The 14,194-nt window shown below is 43.8% G+C and overlaps 1 protein-coding gene and 1 pseudogene across 3 annotated transcripts in view; both read left to right on the top strand.

The window, feature by feature from the left end:
- The window catches only part of LOC113219495 (ubiquitin-conjugating enzyme E2 D2), a 65,457-nt gene extending 56,437 nt beyond the window's left edge, over nt 1-9,020 (top strand). The window contains exons 6-7 of one of the 2 annotated variants that reach the window (XM_026454494.2): nt 3,248-3,341; nt 7,343-9,020. In XM_026454494.2, the coding sequence (XP_026310279.1) occupies nt 3,248-3,341; nt 7,343-7,388 (140 nt within the window). In that variant the 3' untranslated portion in view covers nt 7,389-9,020. Of the gene's footprint in view, nt 1-3,247; nt 3,342-6,380; nt 6,709-7,342 lie in introns of those variants that run through there. The other variant, XM_026454493.2, reaches the window with a different exon arrangement.
- A 4,659-nt stretch (nt 9,021-13,679) lies between these two features.
- On the top strand, nt 13,680-14,194 carry LOC113224872 (annotated as a pseudogene). The gene has a single exon (XR_003309463.1). The product of XR_003309463.1 is annotated as a 40S ribosomal protein S15a pseudogene (transcript).

Here is a 14,194-nt window from a genome sequence, read left to right as displayed (position 1 = left end):
CTGTTTTTTTTTTTTTTTTTTTTTGAGACGGAGTCTGGCTCTGTCACCCAGGCTGGAGCGCAGTGGCCGGATCTCAGCTCACTGCAAACTCCGCCTCCCAGGTTCACGCCATTCTCCTGCCTCAGCCTCCTGAGTAGCTGGGATTACAGGCGCCCGCCACCTCGCCCGGCTAGTTTTTTGTATTTTTTAGTAAAGACGGGGTTTCACCGTGTTAGCCAGCATGGTCTCGATCTCCTGACCTCGTGATCCACCCGTCTCGGCCTCCCAAAGTGCTGGGATTACAGGCTTGAGCCACCGCGCCCGGCCTGATTATGTGTTTTTAGAAGTGAAAGTAACTGTCGTCGTAACACTAGTGAAAATACTGGCCAGGTGCAGTAATGACTGTAATCCACTTTGAGAGGCCGAGGAAGGTGGATCACTTAAGGTCAGGAGTTTAAGAACAGCCTGGCCAACATAGTGAAACCCCATTTCTACCAATAATACAAAAATTAGCCAGGCAGGGTGGTGTGTGTCTATAGTCCCAACTACTCAGGAGGCTGAGGCACAAGAATTGCTTGAACCTGGGAACCTGGGAGGCGGAGGTTGCAGTGAGCCAACATCACACCACTGTGTTCCAGCCTGGGCAACAGAGCGAGACTCTGTCTCAAAAAAAAAAAAAAAAAAAGTAATACTGATAAATATATATAGGTAAAAGTTCAATGAAGAAACTATACAGGTTATAGAAATAAGAGTTATTATCTTTACAGAAAAAGGTATAGTATATATATCAGCCCATTCTTGCACTGCTATAAAGAAATACCTGAGACTGGATAATTTATAAAGAAAAGAGGTTTGTTGGGCGCAGTGGCTCACGCTTGTAATCCCAGCACTTTGGGAGGCCAACGCGGGCAGATCACCTGAGGTCAGGAGTTTGAGACCAGCCTGACCAACATGGAGAAACCCCATCTCTACCAAAAATATAAAAATTAGCTGGGCGTGGTGGTGCATGCCTGTAATCCCAGCTACTTGGGAGGCTGAGGCAGGAGAATCGCTTGAATCCGGGAGGCAGAGGTTGCAGGAAGCTAGGATCGCGCCATTGCACTCCAGCCTGGGCAACAAGAGTGAAACTGCATCTCAAAAAAAAATAAAAAGAAAGTTTAATTGGCTCACAGTTCTGTGGACTATACAGAAAGCATGGCAGCATCTGCTTCCGGGGAGCCCTGAGGGAGCTTTTACTCATGGCAGAAGGCAAAGGGGGAGCCACCTGTCTCACATGGCAGTAGCAGGACCGAGAGAGAGATGGGGGGAGGTGCCACACACTATTAGCCAGATCTCATGAGAACTCTATCACAAGAACAGCATCAAAGGCGTGGTGCTAAACCATTCATGAAGGATGCACCCCCATGATCCAGTCACCTCCCACCAGGCCCCACTTCCAATGCTGGGGATTACAGTTGAACATGAGATTTGTGTGGGGACACAGATCCAAACCATATCAGTATATTATAAACCAAAATGAATTTTTCATGAATTCAAGAAGCTACGTAGTGTACTAAGAATCTTCGCAAGGTCCAGATAGCCAGTACCCTACTTTCCTTTTCTGGAAAGAAGGAAGAGCCCTTTCTTTAAAACCTGTCCTTTAAAGTTGACTTATTAGAATATTTAGAAGAATAAGTTAAAGGAACATTAAAAAATTTCTAACTTCCTGTTGTCATTTCCAGGAAATACCTGAGGTCTTTCCTAATTGATGGTAGAATGTTCTATGCTTGAAGAGGGCTTCAGGTGATGACACCTGACAGTGGGAAAATGTTTTTGGAATGCCAACTGCCAGAACTGTGGGCAACAGGAATGAAGAGTCACAAAACATCTTTCCTGGTTTTTTAAAAAAACTTTTCATATACTCTTAAGGCAAGGAAATAGCATTTTTGTTACCAAACCGAATAGGGCATGTCAACTTTTTCTTTACTTCTCAGAAGCCCTTGATCTCTATAGGATAGATTTGATAGGAATATGCGCGAATCCTTTCCCTGCTGGATTTATGTGCTGGGAGTAAAGTAGGCTGAGAGTTATTATCTCTTGGTACAGAACATTAGAGAAAAGAAAGATGGCTGCGCTCTATTAGCATTAGTATAGAAGGATTTAAATTTATTTCATTATGTCAGAGGCTACTGAACTTAATGTAATCAGTGACTTTATGCCCCCTTTGCATTCAATAAGGAATGCATAAGTTAATGATAGATATAGCCGGGTGTGGTGGTTCACACCTGTAATCCCAGCACTTCCGGAGGCCGAGGCAGGTGGATCACTTGAGCCTAGGAGATCAAGACTAGCCTGGCCAACATGGCAAAACCCAACCTCTACAAAAAATACAAAGAAAATTAGTTGGACGTGGTGGCACTCACCTGTAGTTTCCCCTGTAGAGTGAGGTGGGAGGATGACTTGAGCCCGAGGATGACTTGTGATCCACCCGCCTCCGCCTCTCAAAGTGCTGGGATTACAGGCATGAGCCACTGCACCCGGCCTTCATTTTTGTTTTTTAATAACCTAACCTGAAGTCTGTTTAAGCTTCTTAAAATCCTTGTTGGTAGACTGGACGCGGTGGATCACGAGGTCAGGAGATCGAGTGCATCCTGGCTAACATGGTGAAACCCTATCTCTACTAAAAATACAAAAATATGAGCCGGGCATGGTGGCGGGCACCAGTAGTCCCAGCTATTCGGGAGGCTGAGGCAGGAGAATGGCGTGAACCCGGAAGGTGGGGCTTGCAATGAGCCGAGATTGTGCCACTGCACTCCAGTCTGGGCAACAGAGTGAGACTCTGTCTCAAAAAACTATTTGCCAGGCGTGGTGGCGCACGCTTGTAATCCCAGCACTTTGGGAGGCCTAAGTGGGTGAATCACGAGGTCAGGAGTTCAAGACCAGCCTGACCAACATGGCAAAACCCCGACTCTACTAAAAATACAAAAATTAGGCCGGGTACTGTGGCTCACGCCTGTAATCCCAGGACTTTGGGAGGGCAAGGTGGGTGGATCACCTGAGGTCAGGAGTTTGAGACCAACCTGGCCAACATGGTGAAACCCCAACTCTGCTATAAAAGAAAAAAAAAAAATCCTTGTTGGTTACTGTTAATATAAAGTTAAGTAAAACTTACAAAGCTGTAGGCATTACAGTATAAATTCTTAGAATTTTCTCATGTTTTGGCATCTCATGTTTCTCTCAACCCTTTGCTTTTATCCTCTACTAATTTATACGATTTTTTTCATTCTAGTACTCTTATCCATCTGTTCTCTGTTGTGTGATCCCAATCCAGATGATCCTTTAGTGCCTGAGATTGCTCGGATCTACAAAACAGATAGAGAAAAGTAAGTATGGCCTCAAGATGGAAAGTTGTCTGTGGTGGGATGGAGATGTTTGTCACAAATCTTTCTTGTTTAAGGGCTGAATATGGGCCAGATATTTAAAGTGAGGTCCTAATATACTCTCCTGGGGCTAGAAAAGAAGAATATATGCATTGAGTATTATTATAAGTAGATGATGCCAGTCTTATCCCTGATTGTTTCATGGGACTCCTCTTGTCTACAAAAACTTTTTTTTTGAAACCGGGTCTCACTTTGTCACCCAGGCTGGAGTGCAGTGGTGCAGTCTTGGCTCACTGCAACTTCCGCCTTCTGGGTTCAAATGATTCTCATGCCTCAGCCTCCCGAGTAGATGAGATTACAGGTGCAGGCCACCACACCAGGCTCATTTTTTTTGTAGTTTTAGTAGAGACTTTCACCATGTTGGCCAGGCTGGTTTCGAACTCCTGACCTCAAATGATCTTCCTCCCTAGGCCTCCCAAAGTGCTGGGATTACAGGTGTGAGCCACCATGCCCATACAAAAATTTTCCTATGGTATGTTTTTCAATAGCTTAATATCTTATGCTTGGCTTTTGATATATAAAGCATTTTTCATAGAGTGCCCATTTGCCTGCTGTAGGTATTTGTGAATTAATGGGAAAAGAGAATTGATTTTCTACCATTTGACATAATCTAAAGGAAGAAAGTAAATAAATGCCATTAGGCATGAAAGCCCCAAATTTCTTTTCTTTTTGAGACGGAGTCTTGCTGTGTCTCCTGGGCTGGAGTGCAGTGGCCGGATCTCAGCTCACTGCAAGCTCCGCCTCCCGGGTTCACGCCATTCTCCTGCCTCAGCCTCCGGAGTAGCTGGGACTACAGGCGCCCGCCACCTCGCCCGGCTAGTTTTTTTTTTTGTATTTTTAGTAGAGACGGGGTTTCACCGTGTTAGCCAGGATGGTCTCGATCTCCTGACCTCATGATCCGCCCGTCTCGGCCTCCCAAAGTGCTGGGATTACAGGCTTGAGCCACCGCGCCCGGCCCAAATTTCTTTTAAAAACAAAACTTGATTGTAGAATTTGGGTGTTTTAGAATTGTACTATGAATTACTGAACAGTGGTCAAGATATCAAAAGATAGTAGCTAAAAGTGTTCTAGTAGCATTTATTCTTCTCTTTTTTTCTTTTGAGATGGAGTCTTGCTATGTTGCCTAGGTTGGTCTCAAACTCGTGGGCTCAAGTAGTCCTCCTACCTCAGCCTCTGGAGTAGCTAGGATGATAAGCATATACCACTATGCCTAATACTAATAACATCTGTTGTTTTATGTACTATTCAGTGAAGTTATAAGAGGAAGTAGATAGGAGAGGGTAGATAGTTTTTTTTTTAGGGCCGGGCGCGGTGGCTGATGCCTGTAACCCCGGCACTTTGGGAGCCCAGCGTGGGCGGATCACAAGGTCAGGGGTTTGAGACCAGCCTGGCCAACAGACTGAAACCCCAACTCTACTAAAACTACAAAAATTAGCCAGGCGTGATGGCGAGCACCTGTAATCCCAGCTATTCGGGAGGCTGATGCAGGAAAATTGCTTAAACTCAGGACATGGAGGTTGCAGTGAGCTGAAATTGCGCCACTGCACTCCTGCCTGGGCGACAGAGCAAGATTCCCGTTACCAAAAAAAAAAAAAAAAAAAAAATTAAAGTTAAAATAGAAAGGATTTAAGAATTACTTGAATTCTACTGGATTAGAGAGGCATAGATACTTTTTTGTTTTTAATGGAGGTAACACTGGGAATGGGGTATTCTAAAAGTTGGTTCTTGCTTTTTCCTATTTGTGAATTTATTCACAAATTTTTTTGATTAGAGAACTGTTTTGTCCAATATTTAGAATTGTGGGCCTGAATGCTTACCAGAAGTCATTTCCCAAGTCAGCATGGAGTAATGTTGAACACTGTTGAACAGAACTTTTCTAAACCGCACTGCCCCCACCCTCTAACCCCCCACTTTTTTTTTTTTCAGAGACAGGGTCTTGCTCTTCTGCCCAGACTGGAGTACAGTGGCACAATCGTGGCTCACTGCAGTGTCAAACTCATGGGCTCAAGTGATCCTCCCACCCCAGCCTCCCCAGTAGTTAGGACTGCTAGTACATGCCATTACACCTGGCTAATTTGTTTTATTTATTTGTAGAGACAGGATCTCACTATGTTGCACAGGCTGGTCTCTAATTCCTGGCCTCAAGCAGTCCTCCCACCTCAGCCTCCCAAAGTGCTGTTGTTATAGGCATGAGCCACCATGCGAGGCCAGCATACCCATCCCCACCCCGCTTTGTTTTTGAGTCAGGGTCTTGCTCTGTTGCCCAGACTGGAATGCAGTGGCACAATCAACAGCTCACTGTAACCTCAACCTCCCAGGCTCAAGTAGTCCTCCAATCTGAGCTTCCCAAGTAGTTGGGACCACAGGCACATGCCATCACATCCAGCTAATTTTTTTTTTTTTTTGAGACCGAGTCTTTCTCCATTGTCCAGGTGGAGTGCAGTGGTGCATGCTTGGCTTCCTGCAACCTTTGCCTCCCAGGCTCAAGTGATTCTCGTGCCTCCTGAGTAGCTGGGATTACAGGCGCACACCATCATTCTTGGCTAAATTTTGTGTTTTCAGTAGAGACAGGATTTTGCCATGTTGGCCAGGCTAGTCTGGAACTCCTGACCTCAAGTTATCCAGCCGCCCCAGCCTCCCAAAGTGCTGGGACAATAGAGATTAGGTCTTGATGTGTTGCCCAGGCTGGTCTTGAACTCCTGACCTCAAACAGTCTTCCTGCCTTGGCCTCCCAAGGTGCCAGGATTACAGGCATGAGCTACCACACCTGACCTTATCTTTCTTTCTTTCTTTTTTTTTTTTTTTTTTTTTTTTTTTTTTTTGAGCTGAAGTCTTGCTGTGTCTGGAGTGCAATGTCACGATCTTGGCTCACTGCAGCCTCCACCTCCCAAGTTCAAATGATTCTGCTGCCTCAGCCTCCCGAGTAGCTGGGATTAACAGGTGAACACCACCACGCCCAGCTAATTTTTTTTGTATTTTTAGTAGAGACCGGATTTCACCATATTGGCCAGGCCCGTCTCAAACTCTTGACCTCAGGTAATCCGCCCCGCCTCAGCCTCCCAAAGTGCTGGGATTAACAGGCATGAGCCACCGCACACGGCCTAGCATCCCTTTTTTAATAGAATTATAGAACCATTTGCTCTGCTTACTTTATTCAAACATTCTTCTGAAGCAATAAACCCATTCATTTTGTCAACCGAATTGTTGAAATAAGTTCTACCAGAACCAATTTTATTGATAGGAAAGTTGGGGTTTTCCCCCCCCCTTTTTTTTTTTGAGACAGAGCCTCACTCTGTCACCCAGGCTGTAGTACAGTGTTGCAATATAAGCTCACTTCAACCTCTGCCTCCTGAGTTCAAACGATCTTCCCACCTCAGCCTCCTGAGTAGCTTGGACTACAGGCATGCGCCACCACACGCTGCTAATTTTTGTATTTTTTGTAGAGACAGGGTTTTATCATGTTGCCCAGACTGGTCTCAAACTCCTGGGCTCAAGTGATCCACCCGACTCAGCCTCCCAAAGTGCTGGGATTACAGGTCTGAGCCACTGCACCCAGCCTTATGTCAGTTTAATCATTATTAGTATATGAGTTCAATAACTATATAATGTAGAATCATGTAGTTTCAAGTACTTTAAATAAATGAATTGAGTTGATGTCTTCTGTAGAAATAGGCCAATCAAGTATAGAATAAGGTATATGCCAACAAATACTAAAATTTAATCAGAACCCTCTGTAAGTAGCAATTAAAGGAGACTTACACATTTTACAGCTCCTTCCCATTATCATTGAATTAATGCTTATCAGAAAATTGGGATAGAAAGGGGCCTTTCCTTGAATGTCCTATGAGTTACTCTCTTCAAGTTACTTGATAGGATAATGAATGGAATCTGTTGCTTACTGACTCCACACCTGTGTTAAGCCAAGCTTCTCTTTGTGTGTACAGGTACAACAGAATAGCTCGGGAATGGACTCAGAAGTATGCGATGTAATTAAAGAAATTATTGGATAACCTCTACAAATAAAGATAGGGGAACTCTGAAAGAGAAAGTCCTTTTGATTTCCATTTGACTGCTTTCTATGAGCCCACGCCTCATCTTCCCCTGTGCACATGTTTACCTGATAAAGCAGTGCTGCGTGTTGTACATACTTGGAACAACAAACTAGAAATACTGTACTTCTGTACCAACATTGCCTCCTAGCAGAGAAGTGTGTGTGTGACAAGCCAGTTCTACAGGCATTACCTAGGTGTGAGACTAAAAGCTTTTCTTACTGACTTAAATTTGGATAACAGCAAGGCGTGAGGGGGGTGGTGGGTATGGTGTGAGCTTGGATGGGAAAGAAAAGGCTCCACTCACCTGTAGGAGATTATTTTTAAGTGGAATCCATTTAAACTCAAAACAGTTATGAAAAGCAAGGTGAAGAACATGAAGCTGTGTCTGTATTCATTTTATTCCGAAGGAGCTACGTCTTAGGTGAAAGTTATGACCAACCAGATTAAACTCTACCCACATCCTGCATTTTAAAGTCTAAGTTTAACTGGTCAACATTTAAATGGATTGGAGCTATTAGTACATCAAGTGTGATGGGCTTTGTTCCCAACTCTTTTACATTTCCCTACCCCTTCAACCTTTGGCCTTTCATCCCTTCTTTCTCTCTTCCATATTCTTTGGTTTGTATGTGGTTTCTCAGTTAATACATAGCTAATAGCTCTTATTTTTCTTATGTTTTTAACCGCTTAGGTCTATTTGGATGTAAGGGTGAAAATTCACTTGATGGAAATACTTGTGTATATTTAAAGACCCAGTTGCTCCTCTGGAGCTTGTACGTTCAAGAATGATTAATCTGTGTAATAAACTGATTACTACAGTCATTACATATAATTTTGTGTGAATAGGCTTTTTGATTTTTAAGAAGTTTGTCTAGCTGAGATTAGTGGTGGATTTTCTCCCACTTCTGAAATGTTCATTTATACTGGTTGCATTTCAAGATCATGAAACAATTCCAGTTACATAGTAAAAAGGATATCTTAAGAGTGATTTTATTGAACAAGATAGAGGCATAAGCTTAAGAGCATTTCCATGAAACTTAACACATGCAGCATTCCAGGAACCTGATTGTTAAATTCAATAAGAAATTTGCTTTATTAATGAAACTAAGCTGCGTTTCATCAAAACCTTGTGACATTCCCTTGGTACACAGGACATAAAACACAGAGGCATTGTTATTTGGTAAGTTAAGCTTCTGTGATTGTAATCATAAAAGAGCAACATTGACCAAACCTGGGAAACAAGAGCACAATCTTGTTTGGAGAGTCTGCATAATTACTTTGCACTAACATTTGCAGGATGTTCATCCAATTTTAAATTGTACTGTACGTGGCTTTTTGAAGTCTTCCCTTGACTCTAGTAAAATATAGCTTGAAACTTGTAAACGACTGTGTTTGCCAGAAACATCAATCATGTGAACTAGGCAAGTTATCTTTTTTTCCTTCTTTTCCTGATTGTAAACTAGGCCAACCTGAAAGCCATGGCTGATGCTCTAGCCATCAGGTTCTTTCAAATGCATCTTTACACTCTTGCACAAAAATTAAGGAATAAATGTCCACTGCTTTTGGTTTTAAACTTGTTCACCTTGTCTTATCTCTCACTGTCACTGCTCCTCCACCTTGGAACTTGTGTGATAAAACCCAAAACCTCTTACAGTTCTCTTATAAGCATTTCAGGGATGCTTATTAGCATCCTTGACTTTGCAGAAAAGGCTTAACTGTTAACAGTTGTGGGGAAAGGAGTTAGAATTTAGCTTAAGCCTAAAATCACCCTGTATTCTCAGTATTATTGGCAAGTGGGAATTCATCTTTTTTTTTTTTTTTTTTAAGAGAGAGACAGGGCCTCATTCTCTTGCCTAAGCTGGAGTGCAGTCAAGAGTCATGACAACACAGCTCACTGTAGCCTCAACCTTCCAGGCTCAAACAGTCCCCCTGCCCCAGCCTCCCAAGTAGCTGGGACTTATGGCACATGCCACCACACCTGGCTAATTTTCTAGAGACAGGAGTCTCACTATGTTGCCCAAGCTGGTCCTGAACTCCTGGGCTCAAGCGATCCTCTTGTCTCAGCCTCCCAAAGTGCTGGGACTACAGACATGAGCCACCATACCCAGCCTTCCATCAATTATTGGCTTGCTATTAGCTATATACTGTTGACTGTGGGTCATTTGCACAGATCCTAAAAGCTCATTGCATATTTGCCTGTCATCTTAGCATCCATCTTATTACCATTTATTAGATCATAATATGGATATTTTCACAAGAATGTTCTTAAGTATTTTTAGGTGCCAAATAAAAGCCATCCTCCAGGTGTGCAGGTGCCAAATGAAGGGGTTTGGATGGTCACAAACAACATTAGGCCCTTGAATGCGTTTTGGTCTTGCCCAATTTGAGTATGAAGCTTCTTTGGTCCAGTCTGTGTATATGTACCTGGCCAGAATGAAAGCCCAGTGAGGAAAGCCACCTTTCCCACTCACCAAAAAAAAAGTCCCTCTCAGGGTGGTTTTCATCTGGGACCACATTGCTCATCACAGAAGTTTCTATGGCTTTGTCATATGTAAAGTCCAGTCTGTAGAAACCTTGATTATCTTGGAAAAGTTACAGGAGAACGTCAAGTATGGTTTCCTTTTGTTTGCTTCTTAATAGCCAAAAGTACTTTGTCAGGTTAAAGCTGGGGCGGTGTCTTTTGGTAAAAAGTCACTTCAGATACTTACATGCTTTGCTGTTGGCCAGTCAGTGGTCAAAGGTAGCATTGTCCTGCGGATTTATGCACTTTTGACTAGTACAAAGACTTGGAAGGAGGGCTGTAGGGGTGAGGAGGAAGAAGTTAGGAAGGTCCGTGGAGAGAAGGAAAAGGTAGTTTGTCAGAGAGAGACCCTTTCTCTACACTAACAGCAATAGAGGCATTCTTTTTTCACTTCCAACTGCTAAGATACTCTGCTTTCTGAATCATTCCTCTTTGCTTCAGCAGGTTATTTTGAGACCTGGGTGGCTTGTCAGGAGAAATGGATTATTTCTAAATAATGGCTGGAATGCCTATAAACTGTCCCTTGTCTGTAATTAAGGTGAAACTCTGACTTTGTCTCTGTGTGTTGTATGGCACCCCTTAACTACCCAGGGTAAGTTTTTAAGAGAAGAACTCTCAGCTGGGCCTGGTGGCTCATGCCTGTAATCCCAACATTTTGGGAGGCCAAGGTGAGTGGATCACCTGAGGTCAGGAATTCAAGACCAGCCTGACCAACATGGAGAAACCCCGCCTCTACTAAAAATACAAAATTAGCGGTGCATGGCGACGCATGTCTGTAGTCCCAGCTACTCGGGAGGCCGAGGCAGGAGAATCGCTTGAATCCGGGAGGCGGAGGTTGTGCTGAACCAAGATCGCGCCATTGCACTCCAGCCTGGACAACAAGGGCGAAACTCAGTCTCAAATATAAAAAATAAAAAAACCTCTTTTCCCATTCCTGAGTCAGGATTATGAACACATCTTTCCTTCCTTCCAAATCAGGAGTAAGTGTTTTTATTACCCCTACAGAAAACTGTCACTAGCGTTTGGAATCCCATCTCCTTTTGATTTCCTTATTTTCCCTTTGTGAAACACTATTTCAAGTGATGGGTTATTTTGATGAGTGATGTTAGGCAGGAGAAAGGAGGTTTGTTTTTTGTTGTTGTTTGGAGACAAAGTCTCACTGTCACCCAGGTTGGAGTGTAGTGGCGCGATCTTGGCTCACTATAACCTCCACCTCCCAAGTTCAAGTGATTTTCCTGCCTCAGCCTCTTGAGTAGCTGAGATTATAGGCGCATGCCACCACGCCTGGCTAATTTTTTGTGTTTTTAGTAGAGACAGGGTTTTACCATGTTGGCTAGGCTGGTCTTGAACTCCTGACCTCAGATGATCTGCCCACCTTGGCCTCCCAAAGTGCTGAGATTACAGGCATGAGTCACGGCGCCTGGCCAAGAAAGCAGATTTTTAATATGAAAATAACTGAAGGTGGCAAACTGTTTGCACTATACATCCAACAAGAGGAAATAAACTTCCTTTGGGGCACTCCTGGAGCTGGTCCCTTTTTTTTTTTTTTGAGACTGGGTTTCGCTCTTGTCACCCAGGCTGGAGTGCAGCAGCGTAATCTCGGGTCACTGCGAGCTCCGCCTCCCGAGTTCACGCCATTCTCCTGCCTCAGTCTCCCCGGTAGCTGGGACTACAGGTACCCACCACCACACTACTAATTTTTTAATATTTTTAGTAGAGATGGGGTTTGGCCGTGTTAGCCAGGATGGTCTCGATCTCCTGACCTCGTGATCCACCCACCTCGGCCTCCCAAAGTGCTAGGATTACAAGTGTGAGCCACCACACCCAGCTGGTCCCTTCTTTTCTTTTCCTTTTTTTCCTTTCCTTTCTCTTCCTTTCCCTCCCTTTGGCTGGCTGCCTGCCTGCCTCGCTCCTCCCCGCTTTCCTTTTTCTTTCTTTACTTTCCTTCCTTCTCTTTCTCTTTTTCTTTCTCTCTTTCCTTTTTTTTTTTTTTTTGAGGCAGGGTCTCACTTTGTTGCCCAGGCTACAATGCAGTGGCACAAACATGGCTCACTGCAGCCTGAACTCAAGCACACTCCTGAACTCAAGCAGTCCACCCACCTGGACCTCCTAAAGTGCTGGGATTACAGGCCACCTCACCCAGCCCATTTTCTTTTACATTGTGCATGCACTTAGATGAAAACTGGCTTTTTCTTAGTTTTCTCCACCCCACAAAAGCCTTTTTTAAGTGTTTCCCTGGCACTATAACCTTTTTTAGTCAAGACTGGTATAAGTGGTTGATATTCAGGCCCCTCTGAATATTTCCAGACCAATTTCTCAGATGAGCTTAGAAATAGGGAAATGAGATGGGATCATATTGTCAGGGTTACTATTCATGAAGCAATTCCTTCATTGTTGCCGTATTTTACCTTAGTAAATGTAAGGAGAAAAGCTCAATGATTAGGACTAAGTAAGCCTTTAAGGCCTTTGTCCTCTGACTGAATGTATAATACAATCACCAACCAGCTTTGCTCGTTCTGTGTCTACTCCTGGTCTGGGTAAGGCAGAGGCAGACATTTTTGTGATGAGCAGTCACTTTTCATTAAATTAAATTATTTGTGGATCTTTATCTGATCAGAAACACAGTGTAATCTGCCTCTTAGCAGATGTAAAACTATATGAATACCTTAGTGCCAAGACAGCAGCTTAATAGTTTTCTTTGATTGAGTGGTGGTTTGTTTGTATGTTTGTTCTTAACGTCCTGTGTAAGTTGTTATTGGTAGAAGGGTTTTTTCCAGAGCTGAGGAGCCTGATTGCCCAACATTGTACTCTGAAAGCAAATGATTGATCCCATGTGGAAAAGCCAAGAAGAGGCCATTGAGTGTCCAGCCCAGGCCTCCTGTGACTGCTCTACAGGAAAGAGCAGCAGCAGCCTTGGTGAATGTGCCATGTTCCTTTCCCAGCTTCTAAGGATGCAAGGAGTGACAACTGCCATTTTCCCAGGCACACCTCTCCCTGCCCTGAGCCACTTGTTCTTGATTCTTTTTAAACTTCCTTTTTGGTACTTAAAAATCTTAAATCTTAAAAAGATGTTTCCCTTCCGTAAACTTTAGAGCCTCTAGAAAATGTAAGTGGGGAGGGTTTGGTTTTTTGACTTAAAACCTAGTCTTCAAATTGCCAGCTTTCTTGGGTTTAAAGTTCTCCATAGAAAATGAGATTGCTTTAGAAGCTCCTGGGCCCTCTGACTTGGAGGTTTCTAGAAACACCCCACAAATACAATCTGACATTTGGGATGCAGAGCCAGCACCACCTTGGGTAAGAGAAATGTTCCATGTTTGAGGTAGTTGGCAGATGCTAAGCTGCCTATGTGGCGACAGTTGTCTGGAGCTTTCCCCATCTGATTAAGGGGCAATACTGATTTGGTTGTTGTGGGCAGTTTCTCCTTCTAGCCAGCATCACTGCCATCTTGGAAGATGTGGCTACCTACCTTTGTTGCACAAAGAGTTGAAGGGAGCTGGCCTTGTTTGAGAGGGCACTCGAGACTTTCAGTCACCTGCTGCAGAGTGACAGGAGGAACAAAGGAAACCAAAGTTTTCCCAAACTTGCCAGAGAAGTTGAGCTTTTTGGAAGGATGGTTCCAGGTGACCTCAGCTTAGTCCTCCTTTGGAGGAAGTAAGGCAAGTTGGGGAGGCTCTGGTGCATAACAAGTTATAGGGCAGGTACTGTTTCCTGGATTCAACCTCCAAGCTGCATAAAAAAGGGCACTTTGCCCTTTTCACCATCTTTCCGCGCCGCCACAATGGTGCGCATGAATGTCCTGGCTGATGCTCTCAAGAGCATCAACAATGCCGAAAAGAGAGGCAAACGCCAGGTGCTTATTAGGCCGTGCTCCAAAGTCATCGTCTGGTTTCTCACTGTGATGATGAAGCATGGTTACATTGGCGAATTTGAAATCATTGATGATCACAGAGCTGGGAAAATTGTTGTGAACCTTACAGGCAGGCTAAACAAGTGTGGAGTGATCAGCCCCAGATTTGATGTGCAACTGAAAGATCTAGAAAAATGGCAGAATAACCTGCTTCCATCCCGCCAGTTTGGTTTCATTGTACTGACAACCTCAGCTGGCATCATGGACCATGAAGAAGCAAGACGAAAACACACAGGAGGGAAAATCCTGGGATTCTTTTTCTAGGGATGTAATACATACATTTACAAATAAAATGCCTCATGGACAAAAAAAAAAAAAA

Source organism: Piliocolobus tephrosceles, chromosome 4, assembly GCF_002776525.5.
Source record: "Piliocolobus tephrosceles isolate RC106 chromosome 4, ASM277652v3, whole genome shotgun sequence".
Classification (NCBI taxonomy): Eukaryota; Metazoa; Chordata; class Mammalia; order Primates; family Cercopithecidae; genus Piliocolobus; species Piliocolobus tephrosceles.
Note: the sequence above shows the minus strand (reverse complement) of the source record. Positions and strands in the feature narration are given on the sequence as shown.